This window comes from Dendronephthya gigantea, unplaced genomic scaffold (genome assembly GCF_004324835.1).
Source record: "Dendronephthya gigantea isolate DGI-Jeju-01 unplaced genomic scaffold, DenGig_1.0 000199F, whole genome shotgun sequence".
NCBI classification, from domain to species: Eukaryota; Metazoa; Cnidaria; class Anthozoa; order Malacalcyonacea; family Nephtheidae; genus Dendronephthya; species Dendronephthya gigantea.
The window spans coordinates 267,604-285,399 of NW_021163209.1; the positions used below are offsets into that span (position 1 = coordinate 267,604).

Genomic DNA, 17,796 nt, shown 5'->3' on the forward strand with positions numbered 1-17,796 from the left:
TCGGGATGTATGTTCATGAACATCGGGATGTATGTTCATTGAGGCCAATAAGTTGGAACCAGTTAACACTCCACCACAGCTATCTCTTGTAACCAAAAAGCATTTTCTTTGACAACTGCTTGCATGTGGCCTTAAATTGGAGGATTGCACAAGAAGCTAAAAAAATGACACATTTGTATTTGGATATTTCGTGAAATGTTTAAAAAATTACACCTTTCACCCAAAGATAGGGTTGAAATTTTGAATGCCTAAATTTTAGGGTAGTGCCACAGGGGTGAGTTGCAGGCATTTCTTATAATTTTCCTTCATACTACCATTTTTTCAGTGGGGAATAAAAAAAATAGCTTATTTTAGTTTACAATGCCAATATAATTTACTATATGTATGGGGGCTGGTCACAACTTAAACGATCTACATACATCTTTAAAAAACAAAACTTTTATTAAACTTTCTTACAGTACATGTACACTAGCCTGCAATTTCCTGCAAAGTGTCTTTTCTTTAATTTTTGAACAAAGAAATAAATTTGCAGGAAACAGTTTCTGCAGGTAAAAAGAAAAATGTGCTTCACATTTTTTCCAACAAATTACGTGAAAAGGAATGCAGTAACTGCGCAGAGGCAACACGTTGTCCATGAGTGTTTGCTCTTTCCATAAGGAACTCCTCTTGTCCGTAGTTTACCTTGACATTAGAATGGGTAATGTAAGGCAGACACTCTCCCTCTTCGAAGCCAACCTCATTAAACGGATACACGGTGTTATTGTACACTCCGTCTAAAGTAAGAAACACTCCATCGGGCCACAGTAAGCCGCAGCCAATTACTGACGGTGCTCGCACGACATCGGCGTTCTTGCCTAGCCATAAGGGAAAGGACATCGTTTGGCCGTCGTGGAACTCGCATGAACAATGCTCGCCCGACTTCTGGCAGTAGTAACCAACATTCCAGGCTCGACGGCCGCATTCCCTAACTTCAGTTTCGAAATACACGCAAGGAATGCCAGAAAATAGATCTAAACAAAAAGATATTCAGTACTTTTGTAATTTTTACAATTCGCCATCTATCACTATACTATGAATTTAATTTAAATCCATCGGGATAGCAATGTTAAAATGTTTGAAAAGTCGCATCAATTTTACTGAGTGAGGTTTGGCTATACCTTTCAACGAATTTTTGTGCCGGCAAGGTAAGGCTTTCTGATAAAAAATGAAGTCTTCCTTCCGCGAAAGCTCATACCACTATCACCATTGCGTTTTTAAAATTCCTCTTGCAGGGTAGATTACGCAGTCTAAAGATCTGTTCGAAAGAAAGACGAACACTTGGGATATAATTAATTTACCTGGAGTGTTACGTGATGACGCCGGCGACCAAAATGGTGATAACGGTGTGATGGGTGTGAATGGTGTGGACGGCGTTGAAGAAGCCCACGACATAGGAGTTAGAGGCGTTGAAGGACGCTCAGAATTGTAGTTCGTGGATGTTGATAACCTTCTCGTCGCCTCGTTTGGACAGGAGCTACTGTTCTCATGACCATGTAGAGACGGCTCACTACTACAGCACCGCTGTAGGCGAGCAATTTCTACAAAAAGGGATTAAATGAGGTTGAAAACCGCCGTGAACAACAATACGTCACGTTAACAGCACGAGTTGATACGTTCTTTCTTCCCATGCAAAATCTACATCATGGCTTGACTAAGAATATACGGAATTTGCTGATCTCGGGAAAAGCAACTTGTGTTACACGTAATAGTACAACGGTTATAGCTGGCCTGAAATAATTTGACTCTCATCGTAGATTAAGCGAAGAATATATTATAATACATACAGCAGAGTAAAAACTTACGAAGATTCTTTACATCTTCAACGCATTCCTCGTCTTCTTCAGCGATGCTTTCAAAACTTCCCTTTGTATACGACTTCGAACGAGGCCGTTTAAGGGATGCTTTCTTTTCAAACACGTCGTTGACAGCAATATATCCTTCTGGCATGGAGTATCTATGAATATCGAAATCAATTGGAGGGTTTCAGGGGCATTTTGCGCGAGAGGGGTGGAGAAATTGCCCTAAAAAATCGTGATTTCCCCCCATATATCAAATGAGCTATAATGGAGGGGGATGGGGGGGGCCCCGGGGGGGGGGCTCCCCGGGGGGGTTCCCTAAATGGAGAATGTCCTTCCCCCAAATGGACCATCTCCTCGTTCAGAAATTGGGGTGCGCTGAAAATGACCTCCGAGTTGATGCTGTTGGCGAGAGGAAGGAATTCCTTTCAATTCAAAAAATACTTAAAATGAGGGGTAGGGAGCTCACTCGAAACACAAGAATGCAAGAAACTCGAAGTCAACATGAAGATTGCACAAAGGTTCTGTATGAAATGCATGAGTACCTAAATGGTTGATCACCCCCAAAGTTGAAGGAACAATGCTGGTCCATCGCCAGAGAAACAGCAGGGTAGAAATCCAGTTCGGTATTGACATTTTCGAAGGCTACGCCAAGACTCACGCCATTCAACCAAAACTCTATGTCACCGCCCCATGATAATAAACAGCTTACGATGTCGCTTGCTGCCCACATTTCACCATAATCATTGTTTGCCATTCGACACCCTGGACCGTTCCAAACTTTGAGCCGAGCACCGTCAAATGCATAGGAATGTAAATCGTCACCAACACCATTGCCTTTCTCCGGACTGTATTCGCACTTACTCGTTCGCCAGCCTAGGATTCGTTACAATACAAACGATTGGAGTGATTTAATACGAATTCAGTAAAAATAATGATCCCCTTAGAGACAGGCCCGAAGACAAAGAGGGTATTTTTTACAGGGGGAATTTTTGTTCTTTTATCGATTTCGAAAACTCGACGATATTAGGCACGTGATCATGACTCAGGTGAATTTAATATTGTGAATTTGTGATGATGCTCATCGGTGTTACCAACAGGCCAAGCTGCAAAATTAACGTGACTTAACCAGGAACAGGGTGGAAAGTTAGGCTGATCTTGCGCTAAACCTTACAGGGAACATAAAGGCGACATAAGAAACGGTCGCTTGAAAATTTCAGGGACTAGATTGAGTTCTAAAATATTAGTTATTCGAACCTTTTTGACTAGCTCAATGTTTAAGGGCCATAATCATGTAAGTGTTAATAAGTCATCTATCAGGCCATTAATTAGTTATACGTGAAAATTGACAGTACACAAAAAGCTGAGTTTTAAACAAACAACCTCGCAAGCCAGGCTCTTTTACCTACGCTCCACGGCCCACGCTGCGGCAAAGACCCTGGTCAAGGCTGGTCATGTGACCTCCCAAAATGGGAGGTTTTTAATTAGCGCTTAGTTCATATCCATGGGAGGAGTGGCAAAGTCGATATACCATTTCTGCTATTTTTAGCACTTGTCACAATCCAGATGACTTTGTACTAACGCAACCAAAAATAGCGGTTCACGCAATAAAGTTGAATAAACTAAATAAATACAGCTAGTGTGGCGCAGCAAAAAACTAAAAAGAGCAATAAACCGAATTTAGATTCAAGTGCTATGTGTAGACTGTATCATCGTCGATAGAATCGGTTTTAGTATCGTCACAAGTTCAGTTGATATTCAATACAGACACTCGAAGGCCTGCGCTATCTTCTAAATTTGGGCGTTGATGAGCAAATTTAGAGGTCAAATAACAATAACGACACAGGTTATTTCGCTTTGCGGTACAACAGCGCTCAATATTCAGTCCTTAGAAACACGCTGTTTTAACTAATGTGATCTATGCGCTACTTGTGTCCCACCCATCCCCACACGGGAGAAGCGTAACAAAAGAATCACGTGACCAGCCTTGACCAGGGTCTTTGCCGCAGCGTGGGCCGTGGAGCGTAGGTAAAAGAGCCTGGCTTGCGAGGTTGTTAAACAAACCGGTTAACGACCGTTTAGAGAGAGGTTGATCACCTCCTTTAAAAACAAATCTTTTATTTAGTCAGGTACATACATTATTGCAAGCAGAGCCAGAGGAATTTATTTCGTCGAAAGGTGCGAGATCATGCTAGTCTGAGATATATGATAAATATACATTAAGTCATAGAGGAAAATTGCATGTGCTAGCTAAGTTTTTACTTCCCACTGTAGGACGACTTTTCTCAAAAGAAAAACGTCAACGTAAACAAGAGATTTGACTACGAATAAGACTTTTTTGCTAAACAAGTTTCTTATTCTTAAGTTATCCAACTTCTTCTTTTTCAACATCATTCTTGTGGAGACACATGTGATCCTGAAGTTCTTTGAAATTACCACAACAACATCCACAGAGAGAACAGACACTCCATGTATCATCGCTCGTTTCTATTTCCTGGCAGAAACTACACTGATAGGACACAACGTTACCATTTTTGTCCAGTATTGGATGGGCAAACTTTAATAGCACCTCACCGCCATCACCGACACCAACCTTTTCTTGCAAAATTTGCGATCCTGACAGTTCCTTTCCACAAGTTTTGCATATTGCTTCGTCTCTATGATAACGCATCAAGTGAAATTTATGACTTTCTATATTCGGAAATTTAGATGTGCAAATATTACATCCATATGGCTTGCATTCGGCACGTCTATGTTTCTGCAAAGTTGTTGACGTCGTAAATGTCTTCTTGCACACATCACACTCATATTTAGGCTCAGCAACATGTTCTAGTTTATGAACTTCTAAACTTCTCGAGAACAAAAAGCTTTTTTCGCACACATCGCATTCAAACAAGATGGGGTGTACTTTTTTGTCGGCATTCGAAGCAGGAAGGTCAGAAAATTTTGCCAGGTAAACATCACAATGATTGGTCTTGTCTGTTGGTTGATTATCCACCGCATTATTTGATATCAGAACTGTTGAGTTGCCATTTATGGACTGTTCAACAGGTTTTGGTGTTATGTTTTGGGGCACAGGGCTTTGTTTTGGTAGTATATACCTCATTTTAGCAAGAGCATTATCTATTTGGGTCAAGGATTGTCTATTGTCCAATGGGTCTGGCGTACTTTCACCATGATCTGTTGAGAAAAAGTTGGCTTGTTCAGGTGGTCTCATCGACTTTTCAGATCCATTTAATGGTTTTGGTAAGATCTTCCTAATACGTTTAATGAATGGGTGACTCTTTTTATGTCCTGCATAGTCGCTTAAATTTGAAAATGCTTTATTGCAAACATTGCACTGGTACTTTTTATAGTGTACCTTCCTATGACCACCATAGGCAGCTGAGGTGGAAAACCTTCTCTTACAAATATCACATTCATACAGTCTAACTTTACTTTCTATCGGTACATAAACATGTTTTGGTTCTGAAAAAGCTGTTTCTTTCATCAATGGAGTTAATGGTTTTGGTAATATATATCTTGATTTGGAGAGTTCAGGGTGACATCTCTTGTGTTTTACTAAAGTTGATAGTCTTAAAAATCGTTTCTTGCACACTTCACATTCATATGCACCAGTATGTGTACTTTTGTACATATTAAATACACACAATTTTGAGAATTGTCTTCTCCAAATATCACATTCATATGATTTTATCTGATTCTCCAGTGGGTGCATGTGTCTTGAGTGCTCAACCAAATGGATGACAACTGGAAAATTGTCCCCTACAAATGTGACATTTTTAAGGATTTATATAAGTGTTATTTGCATCATTATATATATAAACATCACAATGGACATATGGTTTTCCCCTAATGGATGGTGTTATATGATAAGGTACTATCGTATGAATTTTGATAACTATGTCTGATATTGGGCTTTGTGCTTGTGATTTATATTTTACAGTAGTATTGGCATACCGGTATATGTTTATTATATATAGTGAATGAAAATATAACTTTTATTAATACACAATGTCCATAACAAACCTTGTGCACATACAAAGGGCTTGCCTTCAGGGTGTGTTTTCAGTGGAGAAGGATAAACAAATGCAAAGAGACTTTTCAACCGGTGCCTTATGGATTGGAAAATAATTTAACATAACTGAAAAACATCAGGGCCCCCATCCTGACTAGCTTGTATTCTTTCTATTCCAAACAAATTTGGCTGTTCTATAAACCATACTGCATGTATTCTTTGTGTAGATTATCTCTAATCATCCTTGCGAACACCACATTTATGATTGGTATGTGTCTTTCCCTACAAATATTACCTAATACATCTACATGGATGATTGGTTGATAACTTGATAAACAATTCAGCGACTTACCAGTATTGTGGTGAGAATCAACTCAGCACAAAAGCATTTTAATGATTGGTTATAACAGGACGATAATAACAGGACGAATGATTGTTATTATTCCAATTTCCAAATGATTCTAATACCAGTGCTTCCACTACCAAAGCCATAACTTCTTCTCAGAAAATATCAGCAACAGACATTTGTAAAATACCAACGATATGAGCAGTCAGAAAATTTATTGCGCATGCTCCAGTTCATTAACCGGGTTTTTAAAGCGATTTTTGAATGAAAAACTTTTGCATTGACAAACTTCATCATTTTTTTTTAATTCCGCTATTTGAATGAAAACACTAACTGACTCGCCTTTTAAAACATCAAATATAATTTCACTGACCAACCACTTACCTATTTGCATGATCCCTTGAGTCATCAATTGTACTTCATAATACCATCCAGCAGGTTTAGGTGATCCCGATGTGTACTTGCGTCTACCAACTGCAGCATTTGCATGGACGCTTTCGAACGTCCAGTGAAAGTTGATGACCTCTGTTTTGTCGGAACTCAATATCAGCGCCTGTGTTTTCTCTTTACCATTAAGACATACAGACGGTCGCTCTACATCAAAGACAAAAAATCTAATAGCCTTGCATAATACTGCAACACTATCATCATACAAGTATTTGCATGGATAATGCGGACTCACCTCTAAAGCTGAGTTATGAGGCTTTTGAACAATTGTTTAGCGATATTTATCTCACTTCAGATAATTGCAGAAATTCCAGGCAGGCAGGCAAATACAATGACACCTGGGGAGAAAACCCTAACTGACGAGTTTATCATCTTATTATATGCATACCCTGTACCTGGGTGTACAATGAACGACTTTCTTCTATTTGCATGACTCGTGATGATGTTCTCAATGGGAATTGATATAGCTCTTTTCAATTCGTCTTTACATGTGAGTAATGTACACCAGAGAACATTTACAGACAATGAGATGAAGATAGAGTCGTCAGCTAATTGAAGCCTCTTGCTGCTGTGAAACAGTATGGTAACAGCCAATTGTGTAAGGCTGGCAAAAGATTCTTCCAAATCTTCATAATTGCACTTCGTTTCGTCATGTGAAATTTCTTCCAAACCTTGCATGGGTGTGGGCGTCGCTGGACTGTCCGTCACTACAAGTATATATTAACATGTGACGTGTATAAAAATACAACCTCAGAATTTCTCACTTTGTTTCTGAAACACTAAAGAAAGAGTCGTACCTGATGAAAACGGAGTCTTTTCTTCCACACCAGGTATGGGATTTCTGAGAAACGACAGCTCGCTGTTCCTCGCGCTTTTCCGAGTTTCTGTCTTTTCATTTTGGACGTCCAACGAAGTATCATTGATGAAGAACAGAAGACGCAAAACCTCTTTCAAGACACCATGCCTAGCACATCTATATGTGACGTGACGTTTGGAATAGAAACAACGGACATCATAAATCTTTTTATGCCCAAGAACCACAACTGTCTTACAAAACAATTGTTGAATCGGGTTGAACATGATATGAAGAATTATCAAACTGATGTTTGTCGTTATTAACCAAAGCCATAGGCTGGAATTGATAATCATCGTTATGACGTCATAATGTCAATGAAAAAAGTCGTATCCTACAGTACGTTATGACATCACTCGTTGGACATGACGATTTCACACATAGCTTTTAGACAATCGTGGACTTTAAATTTTCTCTTTATATTTTTTGGCAGGACAGACAGTGGTGTTTGGCTAAAGGCTCGTTTACACTTCCAATTTTTGATTTTCTTCTTTTGATAGATGTGAACGAGTGAATTAGTCACTGATCTTCAAATAAGGGCTCATCAGAGCATTCGAAACTAATTACTCGTTCACATATGTCCAAGGGAGAAAATCGCACACAAAATTGCAGCAAAAATGGGAAGTGTAAACGGGCCTTAAGGGATACTCAGCTGATCAGGCGACTCTTGTAGGCGTAATTTGCGTTGTCAGGCTGAACAGTGCGGTATAGACTGCAGTATATTTTGTCACAATACATTATATTAAAATGAACTGTACCTTTCTGGTGCCGTATCGGATATAATCAAACCCGCCACTGTCCTCATCGCGCCAAGACAATGCGCAACTAACATCGTATTTGAGCGTAAATCATCCAACGACCGTGAAGCCATGTTCCAAATAATTTGAGCCATATATGGAAGAAATCCTTCTCTCTCTAGCAAAACTACCAGAAAGCAATCAATGTTAAAGAGCAATATTCATGATTACAGTAAGCTTGAGGATTTTAAGATCTATATTTATCCGATAATTACACGCTTCAATAGTAAACGAATGAAGGGAATTCAAGTAGCTAAATTGATCATTCGCTCCTATAAGATGAGATGAGATTTTTGCAGCGATCAATTCATTATTATGAACCTTGTCATAAGGTGACTTAATGTTTATAATGAGATTATATAATAGCACTATAGACATGTTTTATGAAAAAAAGATTGTGACGCAAAAGTTATGATGCAAAACCGCCCACAACACATGCCATGGTTGCAATACACATACCAACTCGATGACTGTCGTGCCTGGCGAATATTGTTGATAATGTCAGCTCAGAGACTTTGCTGATGCCACTTTCAGGTGGAGTGCTCATTAATATATCGATCAAAGGTTCCATTATTAGAGCATTCACTTGGTCATTCACGAAGCTACCTATATATAGATAAAAGATGTGAGGCCAGTATTAGAACTAGAAATTTCTAATGCAACCACTCGTAGTTGTGTGAATTACCATTGGTGAGAGGGTGAATCAATGAAAAAACTAATGCATTTCATTTGCCAGTTTGCCGCAATGCTGTATTCGCAGAAATTAAAAACATATAAGTCTTCTTTCATTTGCATATTAAAATACGTCCTTATCGTGCGAAAGAAATTAAAAGTATGCTCTAACTGCGCATGCGTCCAGTTGGACACAAGAGTATTCTCAAATTTACTCATCCAGACTGCGAATACAGCTTTATCCGGTATTAAACTGTCGTCGAATACGCAAATACATAATTATATGGGAGTATATAAATTTCTAGCATACATATACCAGTACCTCTGGGAATACAGACTTTTAGATCAACGCTATCGTATCCATGTCTAAACTGTGGTTCTCTGAAACATTCCATACCATAGCGCTTCTGACCGGAGAACACCCACAGCTCTCCTGTCTCGAATTCATATTCAGGAATACCAACACTGTCTAAGGCAGCTTTTGCTTCGTCTAAAAATGCACAAACATTATTCATGTAGCTATACAGTATCATGAAGACTTTAGATAAATCGGACATGACGCACAGATGAGCAGTACAGAGAGAACGCAGTGTAGTTAAGTAATGCAAACCACATTGACGAATTAACGAATTATTAAGCTTACTTGACAAAAAGAAATTCCCTTCTCCCCGAATTACAATAAACACTATCGACAACAAAGGTAACGAGTGGATATACTCTGCCAACTTAATGGACGCGTCTGGAAAATGCCCAGTATCGAACGACTCTGTCTCCTCGACATTCAAAGTAACTGGATCAAGCACTACCACATTGATACCCAGATCATTGCGACAGTGTTCAATGCCATCCACTGCCACGGTACATGACGCACTACTCGAAGACTTCAGTTCGACGTTTAAAGGACTGTCTGCAATACGAAAATATACAGACAATGATTAATCAAATAGGGTTTGTCCTCTAAAGTCTCGCGGGCTAAATTCACGTATGCGTGAATTTGCAGAACGCGCTTAGAAAATCGCTGGTATAGGATCTTGTCACGAGATCTGCATACATCGAAATATTTCAACTTTATCGTTATACAATAAATATCTGTCAGGTTCTGTAGACCATGCACATGTGAAGTTTCTATCAGATTTTCTTTTCGAAGGAAAAAAGACTGGGATGTTCTAGATGTTCATTTTTTAGAACATTTCCCAAATGGGTGCAAGGTTACAATTTGAAATCACTCCTCCCAACAAGTGTTTCGGAATCCTGCTGTCAAAAGTGAGTGCCTGTGCACATGCAATTCAATTTACATACACACAACCATTGATGGAAACAAATTCCGGATTGTGTTATAATACAGAAAACAAGAATGTGTTCTTCTTTATTCCATACCTAAAAAGCCCAGCATAACCAAAGTCTTTGCAGCCTGAGTTGCAATCTGCGGCTCATCAGTTTCACTGAGGGCCAGATCGATAAGTACTTTGACACCGCCACTTTTAATTATTTCTTCTTTCGGTACATCGGCAGACATTGATAGATTGAGAAGCAGCGATGTTGCCCAGAGTTTCATATCGATATCAGCCATCATGGATAACTGCAGGACAGCTTTCAGAGCACCTGCTTTGACCACTTGGCACTGGATTGTCTCTATCGGCAAATGATTTTAACGCGGTTGGTTGAAAAAGCAAAATTTAGGCATTAAATGTCGCATTTCTGTTTTAAACTTAATTTTTATTATTTATAAAATTGACAGGACCTAAGAGTTTACAAAAAGGGCATAGTTTTAAGGTAATTGCGACCACTATATATACTGGTAGATAAACTGTTCAAGAGCTGTTGCAACAAATGTAGTATGTACATGCGTACTTCCCAGGCCAACCGTACTGTCGTATATGTGGGGACTCAACCGATCAGATCGCATATTCATACTATAACCCATTATTGTGAGTACGTAGCTGTATCATTCGTAATACCACTTACCGATAGAGCAGAAAAATCCCAATGTTTCGGCGATGTAACGACACATAGTGTTAGCTTCTTGGTTGAATACGTTCCTGCCACACATTTCCACCAATGCTTCGACTAACCCCTTCGAGTGCTCATATAACAACTCGATGGCTTCCACGCCTAAATATAATTTATAAGAAGGGAAATGAGATTCATTTTTCCGCCATGAAATTGATCCAGGGTATGGCAAAATAAATTACTACAGCTAAAAATTGCAATCACATTGGTAGATTTTCTTTCTATAAATCTTCCTTCGAAATCCATATAACTAATAGCGTTGTCATTAAATTTTGCAATAAGTGGCGTTGTAGTGTAACGGCTGACAGAACGAAAAACACCTCACTCGACCATCAACAGAACCTGATTCGTATATGTGCGAATTTATGCAGAAAGACTCCCCAAAGTATTTTCTCCCCAGTTCTGGGCGTACGCATTAGTTAAGATGATAGTGTTAGATGATATTATAAGAATATAAGATGAAGTAACGGTACGTGAGAGGTAAGACTATAGTATACAGGAGTAACAGGACTAAATTCTTTTAATCTTTTATGCAGACATCTCCAAGACACTCTTGTAAAATCAGACTGAAAATGAAATAATAAGGCAGAACTCAACCTTACCTGACTTAGCAATATCATGAATAAGATATAATGACCAAGAGGTGACGTCACGGTCGCCCGAAGCGAGGCATATTGGAAGACGTGCAAGAAGCTGCTTATGACGTATAATTTTCTCTCTAAAATCGTCCGAACTTTCAGACAGGAAACGCAATATCCGAAGAACCAATCTCTGAATGCTGGCCTCACTCGAGACGAGAACACTGCTCAAAGACCTCAATAGTATTGGGACGGAACAGATATCAGGTAAGCCAACATCAAGGGCAACAAATTCATGCAGAAGACCAACTGCCCAATAAATAAGCTCATGATCATCTGAAAAAATAGGGATGCTAAAAATTAACTATTGGCTGTCAGCATATATATATATATATATATATATATATATATATATATATATATATATATATATATATATATATATATATATATACCCATTTGCAAAAACGTTGGCCGCAGATAGATAGATACTCGAAATCTAATTAGAATTGCATATGATTACATTTGCATGGGATTTCTATAATATTACACAACATATGCAATTCTAATTAGATTTCGAGTATCTATCTATATATCTATCTGCGGCCAACATTTTTGCAAATGGGTGTATATATATATATATTATAATATATATATATAATATATATATAATAAACCAAAGTGTATATGATGGTAATGCCAGGAATAGGTGAGGGTAAATGAATTCCACTCAAAATTAAAACTCTTCAACTTCTAATATATATATAAATATATATTTTTATATTTAACTACCTATAGGTATGTAATCTAGCATGGTTTATTTGTTTAGGAAATCAAAAAAATACAGAGTTCCTAATTAGAAGCCAATACCCAATCTCTTGACATTAAAGAAAATGGTTCTACTGTACATACCCGACTTAAGACAACCAATTGTTGGCATTATTACTCCATAACTTCTAATCTCATTCAAAACCTTTTGCTCTTCGTTTGCGATCAAAATATTTGCCAATGTGACAAGTACCTGGAATGCAAGCCTCATCTTCACCGGCTCACCTTGCCTCTTAATGACAACCTTGGAAACAACCTCGATAATGACCCAGTGTTCGCTTAACTCATCTCTGGTGTGTTCACACACTGCTATTTGATGGATTATAAACAAACCCAACTTCTCGATCTCCCTGTTGTTTGTCTCTTTCATTATAGCTAGGATTGTGGGCAAAAACGATGGATTTTTGTCCAGTAGCCTAATTTTAGGAGCATCATTATTTACCATAGATATCAAGTCAAAAATTGCCACACAACAAAGGTGTTGAATTTTCATATAATTATCGCTGATTTCTCCTTTATTTTTTCGTGCCCACGAGCGGTAGGTTGCATGGGATAATGCTTCTAGTCCTCCAAAATAGACAAACCTCGCCCTACACTTGGGGTTCTTTGTAAGACTTTCTATAACAGTGCAAGCTTTTATTACACTCTCTTCGTTTTCGGCATAACAAAGTTGAATTAAAAATTTCAAACGTTCGGGTTTTAATATACGAGCTATAAGGAGGTCACGAGCGCATTGCCTAATACTAACATTAGATACTTCAGATAGTTTCGTTAGTGTTTCTAGGCTAATTTTGTCTGTCAACTGCGCAAGTGTTGCCCTTCTGCAAGATTTACGCAACAAGTTCCGCAATGAAAACAGTGTATATACTGTCCCGGCCCCACCAAGAAGTCCCGCAGCAAGTATGACAGCATTTTCTCGATTTAATTCCATTCTTGCGCACCAAAAAATGCTTGTATTTCAATAAAGAAAGTATTATTCAAATATTCAAACATCAATGTTTTGACCGCCATTTTAAAATATTTTCCCATGTGTGTGTTTCCACATGCGAAGCGAATATATCATAATTATATCAAAATGACTTCACAGAAATTATTAACGGCTAATAAAAAACTGTTCAGTTAGAAGATTGAGAAATTCTTGAAGCGTATTGTTGCAATATGCAAAGCAAGGAGGATGTGTGAAAAATGTGAACATTGTATCTCCGTAAATGTAAGATTTGTATCGTCGAAAAGCATGCAACGGTCACAGGAACCGATTTTCGACTGAGGAACTTCCTCCTGGCTTCTTGAAAGGCCCAATTCGACACGAGCGACTTTCACTCCGGCCGCGTGAACGATTTAAGAAGCATTCTAAACATGAGGTTTTCTCCTATTATAAATGTTTTCAAAATCTGCACCATTGTTTTTTATTACTTATTGATTTTGCAAAATGTTGCATGCGTACCGAACTGTACCCTAGCCGTTTGCGATCTGTCGCAATTTAAGTCTTGCTGAATTTATCATCTATCTTGATTTGTCATTAGGAACATATGGATGACGAAGATACTGTGAAAATTCGTCTATTTTATCACATCCTCGAACTTCGTGTGGAAGAAGCGGTAATTTGGTGACGTGAAAGTCTTCATAAAGGTCGTCAATCTGAAAAGTTCAGGACATGTTTTTATAGAGTATAGACGAATAAGATGATACTCTAAATTTTACAACAGTAAATACTGAAACTAATAAAAATTCGACCTGGTCAATGAAAGTTAACACTTAGAATTGATGTTAGTCGTGGTAAAATTTAGTGACGCTTAGTGCTATCAATACTACAGCTATACTATTGAATATACTGTACAGCACTGTGGGAAAATGTGAAAATAAGTGAAAAACAACTTCATGTAAATTGATATTTACACTATATTCTATTTCTATTCTATATTATTTTCAAACCGAAATACAGTCAAAATACTTGGGGGATTCAGCATGAGGACGTGAACGTCAAAGGTGACGTGAAAATGGCTAATGGCGAGGAATGTCTATATATAGACGCATCACGCCATTTATTCGCCACTTTCACGTCCTATTTTACGTTCACGTCCTCGTGCTAAATCTCCCTATTAACGTTGATTGCTGTTAACGTGGACTGATTCGGTTCAATTTTTCGGACTTAGATTATATCCCTGCTTCATGTAGGTATACTCCATGACCATGCATTTATTCCTTTTCTCCAAAACAAAGTGAATGCTCTACTCATACACACCTGTTCCAAATACTTTGCTTGGATTTTCCTTCTAGCTTCGCATAACTTACAGGCGTCTAGTGTTTGTATAAATATATTGATAAAAAAAAATATTTAGGGGAATGATTGTTAAACCAGCAAATCATAAGGGGGTTACAGCGACTTGAAGTTATGTCAATGACCAGGCTTGTCTCCTAATTTTCTGAAGATAACATTAAGCTTATATTCGTGCATAAGTATAGTACAGTAAACTGCCCTGTGCTTAAATTTTCCGGGAACGGGTACTGTACGAGGGTTACTGCTTACAAACCTTTCCTATCTTCATTTACGTATACTAGCTGATTCACGATGATGTTGTGAGTGTCGATGTCAGATTTGGCTAATTCTTGAACCAGTCTCTCGGTTTCGTACAAAGAAAGGAATTCCGATATACAAACGCAAACAAACGTGGTGTGTTCCTAGTAAAAAAGTGCCACACTTGGGCTTAGGGTTGGCAGTCTTGCATTATTTCTTTTTTTTTTAGATAATATACTGTAGGGTTTATTTTGAGCATGAATATTCTTATATATATCTTCTTATATTATAAGTTGCATATTATTTAATAGTGCATACCGTATTCAAGTAAAAAAGGTTACATTAAAATGTATCATTTATACTTGTGGGGTCATATCTTTTTAATGGTAAGTAAGATTAGAACTAGATTTTACTTATTTCTTATATCTAGATTTTACTTCAATCTTCTTATATCCAATCCTGATACAAATGTAACATAAATTTACCGCATTCTTCAGTTTTGCACTGACGTCTTTAATAACGGGCATACTCTCCTCTAATTTATTCGTCACCATGCTGGGATCAGCATCGCTTACACCCAGCAAACCACTAAACTGAAACACAATTACTATTTCAGCCAAAAGTAACAAGGCTTATACGAAAGGGCATCAAAGCTTTGCCTTTTCTTTAGTTTGCTATTATCATGTATAAGACACCTGCTTTCAAGTAACGCAGAAAAGCTCTTGCACATCACAATGCCGCTCATATGTAACTGATGTTGCGTTTTCTTTTTCATTAGAGGAGTTTGTTTCGCAGTTATACAGTCACATGTAAATTCTATTTGATATTTCACAAAGGAATAAGCTACCCTACCAGGGCCATACACAGCGAGGGGACAGGGGGAGGGCATCTGGCCCCATTAGAAAAAATGCAACTTAGAATTTTTAGAAGTTGTATGTTATGTCCTGTTTATAAAAATAAACTGTACCCTATTCAACAAAGATCACTGCCCCCCAGCCCAGAAATTCTGCGTACGATCCTGTACCCTACATAGTCCCACTCACTTCATTGGGAAGATTAAGGCTCTAGTTTTGCCTTATACAAAATACCTGACTAAATATCACGGAAAAACATACTTGATTTATTATTGGAGTGAATTGATTTTTAATTTGAAGGAGTTTCCCCAGCGAGTTTTCTATCAGTGATGGAAATGACAGCAACCTTAATGTGTGCCCTGTAGGAGCAGTGTCAAACACAACAACAGAAAAATCCATGTGTGTCACCAACCTAGGAAAAAAAAGGTTGAAATGGTAATGCAAATATTACCAAGCATCACTTAATTGTTTATTTCTGTATACTTATATAGCTATATACCTACACCACATGCTCAAGTTCCATACCAATTACCAAGTGTAATTTATAAGCAACATTACTTGAGCATTCGCCAAATAATATGCCATAGTATATTACCTCATGACTTCTGCAAAACTCATGGCTTCATCAATACCAGGAAATGCTCCAAGAAAATCTTGAGCAAGGCGTTTTCCAAGGCTAACTGCATCTGTAATTATTAATTTTGTCAAAGATAATTAAGGGGCATTCACTTATTGTCATGATACCAGTTATTATTTGAACTATACCTGGTTCATCAATAAAATCATCTGGTAATTGAGAAAAGCCAAGATTGGGATCAATTTCCTGTTATGCAAATTATTACAAAAAATAAATGCCAGAAGCAAAAGGAAAATTCATTTAAAACATAGAGTATTGTTTAACTCTAATGACAAAATTTAAAACATATGTTGCAACATTAACTCTTGAACTAATTAGTTGCTTTTGCTAATTTGATGCACATGAATACAAAATTAAAAAAATCTTTTATCTTTATGGCTTCAACACAGTGCTAATAAATCTAAAAATATGGTTTTATAGGACCGAAGCACTTACCATTGCATAAAGGTTTGGACATTTTTTAACAGCTGTTGGGGTTTTGCCAAATTTCTGATTGAAAGCATCTGATATGTTATGTGCAGGATCTGTCGATATTATCAAAACGTTCTCACGAACCTTGGCTAATGACAATGCAAGACTGCAGCTAAAAAATAATTGACATGATGTTGTAATTCAATCAGCAATCGTGTCCATATACATTTCTGCTCAAAATGCCAAACTGACATTTTCAATCATACACATCAATTTGATGTTGTGTGTAGGAATGTGAGAGTAGACTTTGCTACTAAAAATTGAATTTTCATTGAATTCACATCAAAATTAACACTGAACAAACAATAATAACCAAACTGCATACCAATTCATATTCATCTATAGAATTTTTGTTGGTGTTCAACAAAAAATAAAACACAAAACACCATTGCCATGTTGAATCCAAAATATGGATCAAACAAGAGAAAATCGAAATTTTCTTATCAATGTAATATAATATGTCTATATGTACATACACAATAAAAATAATGTTAATCAGAGTATCAGTCTATCAGACATTTGCTGACAATTTCATTTGTAGTTATGGCATAACATTAACATCTTAGCTGTGAATAAGACCATGTATCATACTGTACGTAAATTTACTCTGCCTGATGATGATTCTGTCTAATCTGACGTCATGATCTCATCTTGCCTGATCCTGTGATCCATATTTCAGGTTTCAAGCATTGAGCAAGGAATATAACGAATATTCAAAGTATTTTACACTCAATTGAGTTTAAAATCATTTTTGGTACTGACCTACATGTAGTCTTTCCGACCCCACCTTTCCCGCCAACAAATATCCATTTTAAACTAGTTTGTTCAAGAATATTATTGATCGATGGATCAAGCGGTTCCAAATCATCCACATCTGGAGCGGACGCCATCTTGGCTAGTTGGCTTTACTTCTAACTCCAGTGCGATCAGTTCGT

At 37.6% G+C, this 17,796-nt stretch overlaps 3 protein-coding genes across 4 annotated transcripts; all 3 read right to left on the minus strand.

Moving 5' to 3' along the window:
• Nucleotides 1–455: 455 nt before the first annotated feature.
• Nucleotides 456–13,889, minus strand: LOC114539304. Its single transcript, XM_028559928.1, has 15 exons — nt 12,469–13,889; nt 11,581–11,892; nt 10,934–11,080; nt 10,346–10,600; nt 9,612–9,875; nt 9,291–9,458; nt 8,756–8,902; nt 8,258–8,423; nt 7,444–7,619; nt 7,042–7,353; nt 6,584–6,793; nt 2,381–2,711; nt 1,842–1,993; nt 1,338–1,577; nt 456–1,010 (listed from the first exon to the last, which is right to left on the minus strand). The coding sequence occupies exons 1-15, from the start codon at nt 13,313–13,315 to the stop codon at nt 568–570; spliced, it is 4,170 nt and encodes a 1,389-aa protein (XP_028415729.1). The 5' UTR covers nt 13,316–13,889; the 3' UTR covers nt 456–567.
• Nucleotides 3,273–6,242, minus strand: LOC114539305 (zinc finger protein 271-like). Of its 2 annotated transcripts, none has more exons than XM_028559930.1 (2): nt 6,206–6,242; nt 3,273–5,600 (listed from the first exon to the last, which is right to left on the minus strand). In XM_028559930.1, the coding sequence occupies exon 2, from the start codon at nt 5,551–5,553 to the stop codon at nt 4,201–4,203; it is 1,353 nt and encodes a 450-aa protein (XP_028415731.1). In that variant the 5' UTR covers nt 5,554–5,600; nt 6,206–6,242; the 3' UTR covers nt 3,273–4,200. The 2 variants fall into 2 exon arrangements, with proteins under 2 accessions (XP_028415731.1, XP_028415732.1); XM_028559931.1 differs by having other exon boundaries at nt 5,865–6,217.
• A 1,423-nt stretch (nt 13,890–15,312) lies between the features above and the next one.
• Nucleotides 15,313–17,751, minus strand: LOC114539334 (ATPase ASNA1 homolog). Its single transcript, XM_028559960.1, has 6 exons — nt 17,649–17,751; nt 16,826–16,914; nt 16,519–16,576; nt 16,349–16,439; nt 16,015–16,165; nt 15,313–15,492 (listed from the first exon to the last, which is right to left on the minus strand). The coding sequence occupies exons 1-6, from the start codon at nt 17,749–17,751 to the stop codon at nt 15,313–15,315; spliced, it is 672 nt and encodes a 223-aa protein (XP_028415761.1).
• Nucleotides 17,752–17,796: the final 45 nt, after the last annotated feature.

Excerpts from the sequence above, each read along its gene's own strand:
- LOC114539304 (XM_028559928.1), bottom strand. The coding sequence starts at position 13,315 with ATGGAATTAAATCGAGAAAATGCTGTCATACTTGCTGCGGGACTTCTT. Across the intron at positions 8,424-8,755 it reads GCACGACAGTCATCGAGTTG|TTTTGCTAGAGAGAGAAGGA; the intron begins GTATGTGTATTG and ends GCTTTCTGGTAG. Across the intron at positions 7,354-7,443 it reads AAAGACTCCGTTTTCATCAG|TGACGGACAGTCCAGCGACG; the intron begins GTACGACTCTTT and ends ATATACTTGTAG.
- LOC114539305 (XM_028559930.1), bottom strand. The coding sequence starts at position 5,553 with ATGCACCCACTGGAGAATCAGATAAAATCATATGAATGTGATATTTGG.
- LOC114539334 (XM_028559960.1), bottom strand. The coding sequence starts at position 17,751 with ATGGCGTCCGCTCCAGATGTGGATGATTTGGAACCGCTTGATCCATCG. Across the intron at positions 16,915-17,648 it reads GATATTTGTTGGCGGGAAAG|ATCCTGCACATAACATATCA; the intron begins GTGGGGTCGGAA and ends TAATATCGACAG. Across the intron at positions 15,493-16,014 it reads TCACTCCAATAATAAATCAA|TTTAGTGGTTTGCTGGGTGT; the intron begins GTATGTTTTTCC and ends ATTGTGTTTCAG.